Genomic DNA, 12,134 nt, shown 5'->3' on the forward strand with positions numbered 1-12,134 from the left:
AATATAAATATAAATAACTAGTTCTGAAACCAGGGGCTCGCATTTCTGATATCTTTTTGATGCATGTTGTTTCATGGAAGCTGTACATTCAATTTGCTTTAAAAAAAGAAACTAAGAGTATTTGCCAAATAACTACTGATCACAACTCCCAAAATACACTTACCTTTTAGATTTCTTTTTTAGTGTATATATATATATATACACACACACACACACACACACACACACACACATATATATAGTTAGCATGTTATCCACATCAAGAACTGAAGCTACTAACAACTGACTATGCAGTGCTACTGTGCATTCCTATGCAAGCCTTTCAAGGCAAAATCACATCTGTTCAGCATTGCCACAGCCCAGATTCAGCTCTCTCCCCGCCCCTGTGTTCCCTTCTTAATGTTTTAAAAAACCATGTAAAAGGCATTGTTGTTTCAAAAAATTGTTAAAGGATTACTTTTAGATTCAAATTTTTAATGTCTGTTGCATTTCCCTCCCAAGAAATGAGTGGAGTGCAATGACTCACTTTTCTGTGACATAAAGAACTCCATTCCTGATGTAGTCTGTAGGCATCTTCCTATCTCTGTTAATCAAGCAACAGCGCCAGCCATTTTCACACACTGAAAAAGTCATAAGAAGAAATCGTACTTTAAGAAAGAGACAGGCATTACCCCTAACAATAAACTGAAAACACTGAAAATTAAACTTCAGATAAAAGTGTTTACAAAGAAAAGCCTAAATAAGGTATATTCAGACATCATCATGTGTTTTAACACTGGTTTAATAAAAAACCCAAAACGAATACCACCCACACAATTACTCCCTTTAACAGGACTGCTCCATTTGCATTACCACAAAAGACATGCCAGGCTGCGCATTCTTTCAAAGACCTGTAAGGATGTGGAATGAAAGAGACTGTCTCCATTCATCCTAATTTAAAGCAAGTCTTTTTGATCTAAAGCTTATACCAGTACATTGCACAGAAAGGGAATGCTGCTTTAAACTACCCTTGGCTTTTCAGAAAAGCCTCCCTGTTGTAAAATACCTGGCAAAGGGCGCTCATTTTCAGACAGGTTAAAAACTTCATGGAAATTGCCCCTCTTGGTGGTATGGAAACGACTCGTGTCTTCATCTTTGCTTACTCCAGCCGGGGTACTGGAGCCCACGTAACTCCTGGATGCTGCTGTTTGAAGCTGCAGAAAAATAAACAGATGCCAAAACTTGAACAGCAACATTTAAGATGCACTCTTAAAAATAACACATCTATTCTAAAAAAAAAAACAACCCCAAAACAACCATCTGTAATGCAACAATTTTCACTAACTACTCCAATTAAGTTAATTTTGGACTATTGCACTATACTACTGCTACAACACAAAGCTCTAATGTGCTACCTGAACACAACCTCTCAAAGTGCTGCTCTTTGAGGGACACCCTTTGCAGGGGTGAAAATGCATGGTGCTAAATGCACCTACCTTAAAATACCATCTTTCTACAGGAAAGGGTATATCCGATTAGATACAGCTAAGTCACTGCACTCCACACAACTCCAATTATTATACTGGTGGGACTAATAATAATTAATACATTATCAGTACTTGGCTTGTTTTCAAGACACAGATCAAGTACAAAATATTAATGAACAAAGTAAGTTTAGAAAGAAAAATGAACAAAGAAAAGCCACAGAAAACTGCATTAGCTCATTACAAATACCAATGCTGAAATTGAAAGGAAGTTTTCCACGCTACGATCCGTACCTTTTCATGCCCTGACAGCTAGCAGGAAAAGAAACAAAACAACACAAATGTGACAGTGATAAAAGAAAAAAAGTGAGGTCTATTTAACAGTATAATACATAGAATAAAACATGAACTGAGTGAAGCTGCAAGATCTTGCTCACAAACCAAGAGAATACACACAATGAATGCAACTAAAAAAAGGAAGATTTATCAGTGATTAGAGCACACCAATTTATTCAGGTTGTGTTAGAGACATTGATCTTTCCTTTGAAGATACACTGAATTTTGAGAGAGTTGACACATGAAATAAAATTTGAATAGCTGTCAGCGTTCTTGGGGGGCAGGAAAAGGGAACATGGAGTTCTCAAAACCAAAGCACTTGAGTAAAATCTACTTTCAAACAGAGCTCCTGAAGCACTGGAGACTGCCCTAGCAAACAGGCCTTGCTTCTGCATGGACGGCAGGCAGTTTCTTTTGGAAAGCTTGCCTGCGTTTGCTTTTCCATCCTGGTGGGGCATCTCATGATCCCAAAGGCTGGCTTTTGTCACCGAAGCATTAGCAGCTCCATTCTCAGCCCACCACACACATGCAGTTAAACACCTGACAACACGCAGGCTCAGGACTAAGCCCTTCTTCCGTGAAGGCCCAGTGCTGCTGGAGCCCAACCAGCCTCTGCTGCTTTTTTTGCACCTAAGTTGGCAGCACTTGACACTTTACAGGATTTAGTGCTAACAGAAGAAATAAAAAGCAAATTAAGAAAATGCGCACTGCAATCGCTGACTAGAAACCAGACTGACAAAACACGCATGACAGAGGATATTTACCATCCAGCTTTTAGGGCAACTGTAATACAACGATGTCTCGGGGGAAAGAATAAAGAAAGTTGATGTGAAAGCAAATGGCTGATGATAACTGTGGTACTGCTTCTGTTACTGCCCTTCTGTGGTGCTCTTAGCAACGACCAAGCCCCTGAAACAGTGGGAAGTAACAGCTTCTCCAAGAATTTGTATGCTAGTAGAGATCAGATGAATGTTTGGAAGGCTTTTTTGGACAAGTTATCTGGCTCCATATGCATGTAACCAGGTGAAGCTCCATGGCCCAAAACATGCAAGAGGTCTAATGCCTTTTGCACTGGAAGGAGAATTAGTCCTGCTCTCTGCTACACCGCTTCCTACCTACCTGTTACACAGAGATCAAAAAAAAGGTGTTTATATTTCAGTACCATATCCTATTCAGTGGCTGAAGATGTGAGAAAGTTATGCTCTTGCTTCTAGTCCTTCCTAAAACAGGCAAATGTTTCTTTTGCCCTTAAAAAAAGCACTGAATTTTTCCATAACCACCTAGGCTTGAGACAATCTGTGGTCGATTACTAAAAGAAATGCATTGCATACAGTTTTGATAAGCCTTAAATCTAAGTGGAAGTGATTGGATTTGTAATGCTGGAAGAGTCCTGACTGTCTAAAAATGTCACCAACATCCTGGAGGCAGGAATACTTGGAGATATACCTTTTCACTTGATCTGTCATCAGCTTTTGACATGCAACCTTTACCCATCAGATCCAATTGTCAAGATTGTTCTCTAAGGATGGGGTCAGAGTGGTGGTACAGGCAATGAATATTGCATTATGTCTAGGTTTACAGTGTCCTGTATGCTGTTTAATGATAAGAAGACAAAGGAAATGTACATTTGCTGGCAGTACATGCTTTTGGGCTCTGCCTTTTCTATGAAAAAAAAATAATGAAAAACTTACTTGATTTTTAACCTTCTTGTAAAAAAAAAAAATAATAATTTTTTTTTATACTAGGGAGGTTCCCAGAAATCTCTCCAGGGTAAGAAAGTTTGTCTAAAATGACTGAGACCAAGTTAATGTTTTCAGAGACGTCTGGAAGCAGATAATGTAGTACTGCATATTCTTTCCAGGGAGACAAGCCAAGCCCATCAAGTCAGACACAGCAGCACTAAAACCCTGGTCTACTTGTCAAAACTTAAGCCATAAGGGAAAGCCAGAAGGGATAATTACTCTCTAACTAAGTTTACGGATTCAAGTTCAGCAACACAGAGCCTTTCCACCTCTAAGGCAGATTAGAGAGACTCAGCAAGGAACTGTCACACCACCAGTCTGTGAATGATAACCTGTACGCTCCAGAGGCACAGAAACTTTTAAGCCCATCCTCTGCAAGCAAGAGAAACACAGACCATGGACGGCTCTGTCCAAGCACTCACTCATCTCTCTCATCCCTTGGAAAATAGGAGCGAAAGACTCAGTTTTCATCAGAGACTCTCTTCTACTTCCTTCTGAAATACTCGGATTATGCTGCAGCTGTTTTACCACCAACTGCTCCATCATCCCCTGAACCCTGTATTTCTTCTTCACAGGTTAACAACCGAGGGTTTGCGTGTTTACGCCTTTTGCTCTCCAGCTGTACCCAGGCTGAATTATTGCTAAGTGCTGCACATTTTAGTCAAGGAGCTTATGACAGCACTCAGATACTTCATGAGTGTAATCAGATATTGTAATAAGACATATTAAAAGCAAATGGGATCAGACTGAAGTTTTATTACAAATACTGTTGTAAAAAAACCTTTCTTTTCAGTTATCATCTCAGGTCCCAGCACAACTTGCCCCAGAACAACTTGCAAAGATGCACAAAACACAGCACTTAAAGATTTAACTATGAGATATTAACAAAGGAAAAATTTACTGTTGGGAGTACCAACATAGTGAAAAGTCATTAGTCACCACTATGCTAAAAGGTCACCTAATACAAATAACCGTAAGTCATAATGCCTAAATCCGTAAACTACTTTATTACCTCTGTTAATGCTTATCCCATTAGTAAGCTGCATATTATACTCAAGTCTTTTTTAATTTCGTTTTTAAACTAACTGTCCTTCAATCTACACGTGCATCTGAATTTCCACTGAAAAAGAACGTCTGAGAACAGAGAAGGGGAAAACAAAAAGATCAAAACCAAAAAAGATCAAATTTTGACAATAAAATCACACAGAATGTACTTGTATGTTATGTTTCTGTATGTTACAGAAACTGATGTGAATATGGATGGTGTTATTTTTGTGGGTTTAGCTTCCTAAAATTTTCAGTGTGTGTATGTATATTTATATACGCATTTTGATAATAGATTCCTTTCAGACAAGAAACAGAATCCATATAAAAACCTCTGCAGTTCTTGAAAATAATAAAAAAATAGAACTAACATTGACTGTTAGGATTTAATTAACCTTCCCTTTAATGTGCTGTAGTCACTGGGGAAAAGGGAAAGGGAGAAAGGGATGTGATTTGCAGACACTAGGAACAGAGGTACAAAGAGATCCATTACCCTTACCCGTCTCGACACTGTAGCATTAGACCTTTCTTTGAGCTGAGGATCTGTTGGGAGGCTTGTCCAGATGATATAGGGAGTGTCATACTTAGCTCTTAGTCTGGGGCATCGTTTGAAGATAAAATCAATAAGGAAGAATTTGATTCCAGCATAGAGTCCTGAAAAGAAGGTCACTTCAGTATGCATATTGAAGGGGCATTAAGAACATTACCATTTTGATCACGTTTTAACAAGTTCAAGAATGAAATCAAATTCTGTGTCATCAGTCACAGTGCTAAGCCATTCTCTTGGTTTTAATATTTTGATTCTTCTTCCAAAGACAGGAAATTATTTTTCTTTTTCTTCCCTGCCCAGATTCCTTCCTCCCCATCCCCAGTTCTTTTAAACCATTTATGTAGCTTCTTATTATGCAGAATAATATTAAAAGAATTCAAACATGCATTCCTTATTACCAGAAGCATTCTGAAAACGTGATATACTTCCAAACCAGAATACATGTCAGAGCATTCAACTCTGCAGCTCCGTGCAAGAATTTACATGGCAACAGAGGGCTCTCATGTACTACATTAAACCCTATCTTCCAGTTCAGTACATTCTCTTATCTAAGACATTTCTTTGCATTCTGCTAGATATAGAAGGGCTTGAAATACTCTCTCAGAACTTTACCAAATGCAATTCAGATCTAACAGTCAGAGTAAAATAGTAATTCCTCACACATCTAACTCAATTGCTGTGTCAAGCAAACCTACATTTATGCTAAAGCTAACACAGTTTGAAGTTCACAGGCACTAGAAGTAATACCCATTTGATCATATCATTACTTTAATACAATGAAAAAGAGAGAATTCTTCGTTCACAAGATGTGGGTTCATATCTTAGAGAAAAGGCAGTCTCATGCTATAGCGAAAACCCTCTTTTCCCAATTCTCAGCTGAAACTTCAAGTATCTGTGACTTCACCTACAGTAATCTGTTCTTTTTTCAGCCTATCCTCCAAGTTTTACAAATAGTCCCATTAACTCTTTCATTTTTTTCCAACCCTGTCATCCTTATGCCTTCTACATGGTCCCACATATTTAATTTGCAAGGATAAATGTCTAAAAAAACCCCAAATCTAGGACTTGCCACGAGCATTACAGCTGACAGTCTGAAGACCTCTGCTCATGGCTCATTATAAACTTCCCTCTTCAAGGAGACAATGCATTATCCAGTCTTTTGCTATTATATTATGTACCCAGAGATAGTTTTTAAAATGCACACGAAAAACGATGCCAAGCATAACGAAAATACATTGAAACAATGCATTATTTATTAACGTAGATATTTCTTTCTTAAACTCTAAAATTCTCCCTCTAAAGAACATGTTAAGTTTTAACACATCAAGTCTAAAAATCTAACAGGTCAATTATTTATTGTGTTTACCCATTGCAAGCCCAATTATCCTGTAGGGCAAAAAGCAGGATGCAATAAAAGCTGTCCACAGAGCAATGTAGAGCTTCTGTGTTATTTCTGGCTGGACCCACATGAACAAGCTGAAAACAAAAAAAAAGAAACAAAATTTTATTACGTGTTCCAGACATTGGTCAAGTCTTGTTCTGAGAGGAAAAGTAAGACTCACGTCAGACAACTTACTTCTTAATTTTTTCCAGTATATCTGCCATCTTGCCAAAAAGGTTCTGCATAAGAAGTAAGAGCATTAAAACCAAGTACTGAATTATTTGGGGTTTTTCTGTCCACATAATAGAAACCAACAGAGTTATCTTACTCGGTTGGTAATAAGCAACTACCACAAGTGATTTTTTAAACTCAGTTTTAGCCATTTATGCACTTCACAATTGAGTAAATAAGAAAAGAATAGCAATACTCAATGACTTCCATCTCATTTAACACCTTGTTCTGTAACTCATAATTGATTGTTAGAAGTGAAGAAACTATCTGATCCCACTGTCACATCGGGGAAGTGTTTACATCATTGCAAATATTTTAAATTATGCTGCCAATCTAAGAGATAAGAGCTTCTGTCAGTAGGTAGCAAAAAGGGAAGTTTCTTCATACATTTTGAGCACTGCAATCTCGGGCAGTGGTCACTGAGTCCATAAAATGTTGGACTCTTGGTGTCTTTAGAAACACACCGCCACCAGGTATTTCTGACATAACCGTTGAGTTACTAGATCCTACATAATTCCAACAACTGTTGATGCAAACAGACCCCTGCTCAGGACTAAGAGGGTTACTCAGCCATCTTGTCTAACCGATTCTTGCTGTCACAGCACCTGTAAACTCCACTTTCCCAATAAATTTCCAAAGGTGTTCCTATAAACATATGCACCACCACCAGCAGAAGGAAGGAGATGAGCGTACACAGTCAGCAAGAGAAAGGGAAACTACTTTCAGCAATGACACATCATTGGTGGAGTCACTCAGCTGCTAGGGTAGCTCATGAAAATGATGCAGCTGGGAGAAAACCTTCCTCACCCTCTCCCACACAAGCAGCAGATTTCAGGGCTTTTGTGTGTTGGGGGGGCATTGCTTAAAATGGAGCATTTCAGAGGTGCTGTGCAAACTATAAATTACAGCTAAAGGTACAGCTGAAGAAACAGGGTCTCTTACACCAGTTTTGTGAATAGCAGATTTGAGATATGGATCCATACACCAGCACATTGGTAAGATTCACCATCTGATTCTCAGAAGCTTACTTGCATATATTAGTCAAAAAAACTGTCAGAAGCTGCTTCTGAACCCCTTCAACCTTCCTCAGAGCCGTGACTGGAGAACCTCAACCAGTTCTCTGAAGCACGATGCCATTCCAGAAGCTCCAGGCATCTTATCAAGATCTCTATTGCTCATAAGTAAGGATCCCTTTGCAGGGAAATTATTGCTTGTTTAAGTGCTTGTTTTCACATCTGCATGACAAAAGTACTTTGACCACTTGGACTATGAACTTCCTTGTTCTAAGGACGCAGCTAGAGAGGTCCAAGAGCAGCACAGTACCTGCGCCTTCTGAGCCACATCGAGAACAAGCTGAAACTTCTCAGACACTGTCAGGTCCTCTTTTGAGGGTTCCTTGGGTAAGAAAGAGAAATCCATTAATTTTCAGCTCAGTTGAAACTGGTATTTTACAAAATTCCTCATGACAACATGACCCCTCAACATTCCTGGCAATAGTCCTCTCACTTTAAACAGTCTCTAAATTTGCCAAGTTCCTCTCTCGTTTCAGGTCGACTGTTTATATCTTTCACTGCTGGTTATCTTTAGTTATCAGTGCTTTTCCTCCATGGTATATGCAAACACAGTAATATGAGGCTGTGAAAGACACAGTAAGTCTTTGGAGCAACATGGATACAACAGCTCTCAGTCTATGACCACACACTTAAATTGACCTATGTCTGGGCTAGCACAGAAATATCTTTTTAAAAATTAAAAAAAAAAAGTTTTACAAGTCTTAATAAAAGGTTTGAAATTCAAAGTTTCCCATCTTACATTAATACTTACAATACTTCCTGCTTAAAGCAGGATATGCCAATATTTATTTCAAAAATGTTACAGAGAAAACAGAATGCACAGCTTCTTGAAGATCCCCCAGGATATAACTTGTCCCAAGCTGGCATATTAACATTTATTCCAGAAATGTCATTCATGTTTGCAATATTTTATGGTGAAGCACCCAAACCTAGTGCTGTTAGTGAAGATGTCTAAATTTAAAGAGAAAAAACCTGTAGTGTCTTTTTGCACCTGACTCTTCTTTCCCTTTACAGCGACGCACAGAAACCCAGAGGAAGGTTTGAAGGTGCAACTTTTAACAGAGGCATAGAGGTCAAACGACCAAAGACCTACCATGGGTTCAGAAACTTCAGGCACAATGCTCCACTGTATTCTCCAACCCCTAGAAGTTATGGAAATAGTTAAAGAGAGCAAGTAAAGAGAGCAAGTATTTCTTCTCCACCTGTCAACATGGATTATTTATAAGAGGTTAAAGAGTAGTTATCTGTAACAAGCACTTATGGCTTTAAAAAACCATAAATTAAAAATCCTCAAATCAGTAAATAACCCACAAAGTAACATAAGCACAAGCAGCCAATCACAGACAGCTTTAGAGGTGTAAACATTTAAAAAAAGTTATATTAGCTAGGTAGATACAACACAGAATCACTGCTTGTGGGTTTACAACAAAAGTGAACTGCGTGCACAGACTAAATAATTAGGAATATTTTTTCTTTCTTGTTTATGTGAACAAAAGTATATCGACTTATTTTGGAGCCTATTTGCTCCTGGTAATTTTTAAATAGAGTGTCAGACAGTAAGTATTAAGTACAAAATCAGAAAATTATTTTTAAATATGCACATTAAGATCCTTCCCATCATTTTACGAGGAAAAACACCATCAGCCTAAAATAGCATTTTTAAAAGACTGTCTCAGTACAGAAAATTTAGGTTTTTTAAGAAAAGAAAGTCTTAATTTTTAATAGAGACTGAATAGACAAATGGAATATACTCTGGATAAAGTATGCCAAGGGCCACTGAAAGAAGGCAAAACTACAATTTTAGGCCTGCAAGAAAATTCTCTCCAGGGAAAAGCGGCAGGGTTTAATATTTAAGGTGATGTTCTCCAACTACTCTGAATACTGCAGAGTATTTTTATCTTAGAATTCTAAAGTGTTGAAGGATTTGTCTGAGAACATGCAGCATTATTTATGATAACCCAAGTCACAGGAAGTAAAGTTAATTCCTTAGAATAGTAAAAAATTACAGGAATTGAGCAATGTAATTAAGGATATTAGAGTTTGAATTTTACCTTGTTTAACTTAACTTACACCATTAGAAAAGGTAACAGTTTACGACTCAGTGCAAGAATAATAAAATGTCTTTCAAGCAAATGTTACAAGAGAATAATCTAGTATTTAAGTAAATACCTGGCTATGAGGTAATTTAGGGACAACCTCAAAATTGCTAAAAATAAGAACATAGGAATGGCCCAGCCATGCCATACAGCATTCATGTAAATCTGCAGATTGAGAAGAAAACAAAAAAAAAAGAAAAAGAGAGAGATGTGGATTACAAACTGGGGTACATTGAGTTGTACAAAATACCACTTCCCACTGTACTGCTGGGTTCTCAACCACACAAGTCAGATTACAAAAGTTAATACATTTTAGCCACCCCATGACAGACAATAGCACTGAATTCATGAATTGTTAAAAATATAACACTAAACTAAATCTCTAGAGATGTCACTTAAACAGTACTTAGCTGTTTGAAGAAGGAATATTTCCAACACTGTAACTACATGAAGGTATAGGAAAAAAAAAAGTAAATATTGAAGTCTGTGAATGTGCTACACGACCATGATATGGCCTGACCGCCCCTAGACCAGTTGAAGCAATGGTACAGTAGAAGAGTTGTGACAATTAGCCCCTTACACGGCAATGGGATAAACTCTCAACGTATTATTTCAGGTCAACTAAATCCCAAATTTTTACCAAGATTAAAAAGATCGCAAGAAAACAGGTCTTATTTTTCCTAACAAATACAGACACAAAGTGCTTCAAAAGGTACTCTGTGCCCTTCCCAACTTAAGAAAATACAAGACCACAGCCTCCCTGCTGACAGACACCAGGGCTTTTACTGATAGCCCCAAAATGAAGCATTGCTCCGGCTCTGAGCTCCCAGAGCTTTCTGAACAACAGCTGAAGTACCTTCTTCCAGCTTTTTTCTGAAGAATGGGTTTGTCGAGAAAGGCGACAGAAAATGAGGAGAAGGAACAGACACAGGGCACTGGGAGGGGCAAGTCTCTTCCTCAATATTGTCTAAGCTGTGCCATGCAAAGTAACACTAAATAAGGCTTTGAAACTTACAGGGAAGAATCATTTAATGAAAAGATGTGTGAGATTTCAACCAAACAGGTACACTCAGCTATAACTACCCGTTACAATTTCCTTCAGTATCAAAATATTTCATATACACCATGACCAAAAGAATTTAGATAATTTTATTAACAATTAGAAGAAAAACAAATCTAAACCCCACTAAATAGTTAGGTTCCTTTGTGACATGCAAACCTTCTTACATAGCATGGGAATGCTTGAATGTAGCTCACAATGTCTGCACGTTAAATGATACTCAGATCAAGGCCGCCTGTCTCCCTTCAGTAAGTATGATCTTAACAAATCAAAGAGATTAGTCGGTCAAGGAGCACCGATGGTGAATGATAGCTTCTTATCAAACATAGCTGCTATGAGCATTTCAGCCCTAAATAACAAGAGATTTTGCAGAGGCTGAAGTAACCATCAAATTACAGGACAGGGAGACAGGAAACAAGAAAGGAGAGAACAGCACCCACATTGTTCTCAGTTATTTTAACAGTTACAAAACTATACTACAATAAACAGAATTTAAAATCTAAGTGGCTTTGAAATGTAATTTAAGTGCAAACTGCTGGTATTTTGTGTTAAATAAAAATCACACTATTTGATTTGACTTAAACTGCAGCATAATCCTTACTCAGGTATGGCAGTTTCGATAAATTTCATTAAATAATGTATTTTAAAAGTTCTTGTTGCTCCTGGAGGAATAGGATAACTTACAATAAAGGCAATAGCAGAAGTGTAGATAGAATACCAGTCTGATAAGGCAGAAAGATTCTTCACAAAATTAGTAACGGGTTTGGCACCTCTCTCTAAACAGAAGCAGAGAAAAAACAAAACTGTTAGAATTAGCTGGCAGTGGTTAAATCACTTGTAAATGACAAACAACCAAATTAGAAAATGAATAGGAATATTCAAGACATGTAAAGATAAAAAGGCTTATCCAAATTAAGAAAAATGAAACCCAGCAATGTAACTGAACAACTAGTTACGTAATGCATTTCTAAAAACTGAAGTGTTATTCAAGACAAAGGTTACGTCTGAACCGTGAAGTATAGACAAAAATAATCAATGTCCTCTACAAGGGCACCCTGGATGCAGACAGCAGTCTGTTCTGAGCCCTGTTCACACCACCCCAAAGACCTCAGAGCAGGTCAGGCTTTCTCTGTTGGAGCACACTGGTTTTGCCTTCCT

General features: G+C 37.9%; 1 protein-coding gene across 1 annotated transcript in view; it reads right to left on the bottom strand.

Moving 5' to 3' along the window:
• Positions 1-526: 526 nt before the first annotated feature.
• Positions 527-12,134, bottom strand: part of GRAMD4 (GRAM domain containing 4) — a gene marked incomplete at both ends in the record, with an annotated part of 15,495 nt that continues 3,887 nt past the window's right edge. The window contains 10 exons of the mRNA XM_010186544.1: positions 527-620; positions 1,046-1,193; positions 2,564-2,599; positions 5,085-5,239; positions 6,502-6,611; positions 6,712-6,755; positions 8,071-8,142; positions 8,914-8,962; positions 9,990-10,081; positions 11,661-11,752. Of these exons, the coding sequence (XP_010184846.1) occupies positions 527-620; positions 1,046-1,193; positions 2,564-2,599; positions 5,085-5,239; positions 6,502-6,611; positions 6,712-6,755; positions 8,071-8,142; positions 8,914-8,962; positions 9,990-10,081; positions 11,661-11,752 (892 nt within the window). The remainder of the gene's footprint in view (positions 621-1,045; positions 1,194-2,563; positions 2,600-5,084; positions 5,240-6,501; positions 6,612-6,711; positions 6,756-8,070; positions 8,143-8,913; positions 8,963-9,989; positions 10,082-11,660; positions 11,753-12,134) is intronic.

This window comes from Mesitornis unicolor, unplaced genomic scaffold (genome assembly GCF_000695765.1).
Source record: "Mesitornis unicolor isolate BGI_N332 unplaced genomic scaffold, ASM69576v1 scaffold30586, whole genome shotgun sequence".
NCBI lineage: Eukaryota > Metazoa > Chordata > Aves > Mesitornithiformes > Mesitornithidae > Mesitornis > Mesitornis unicolor.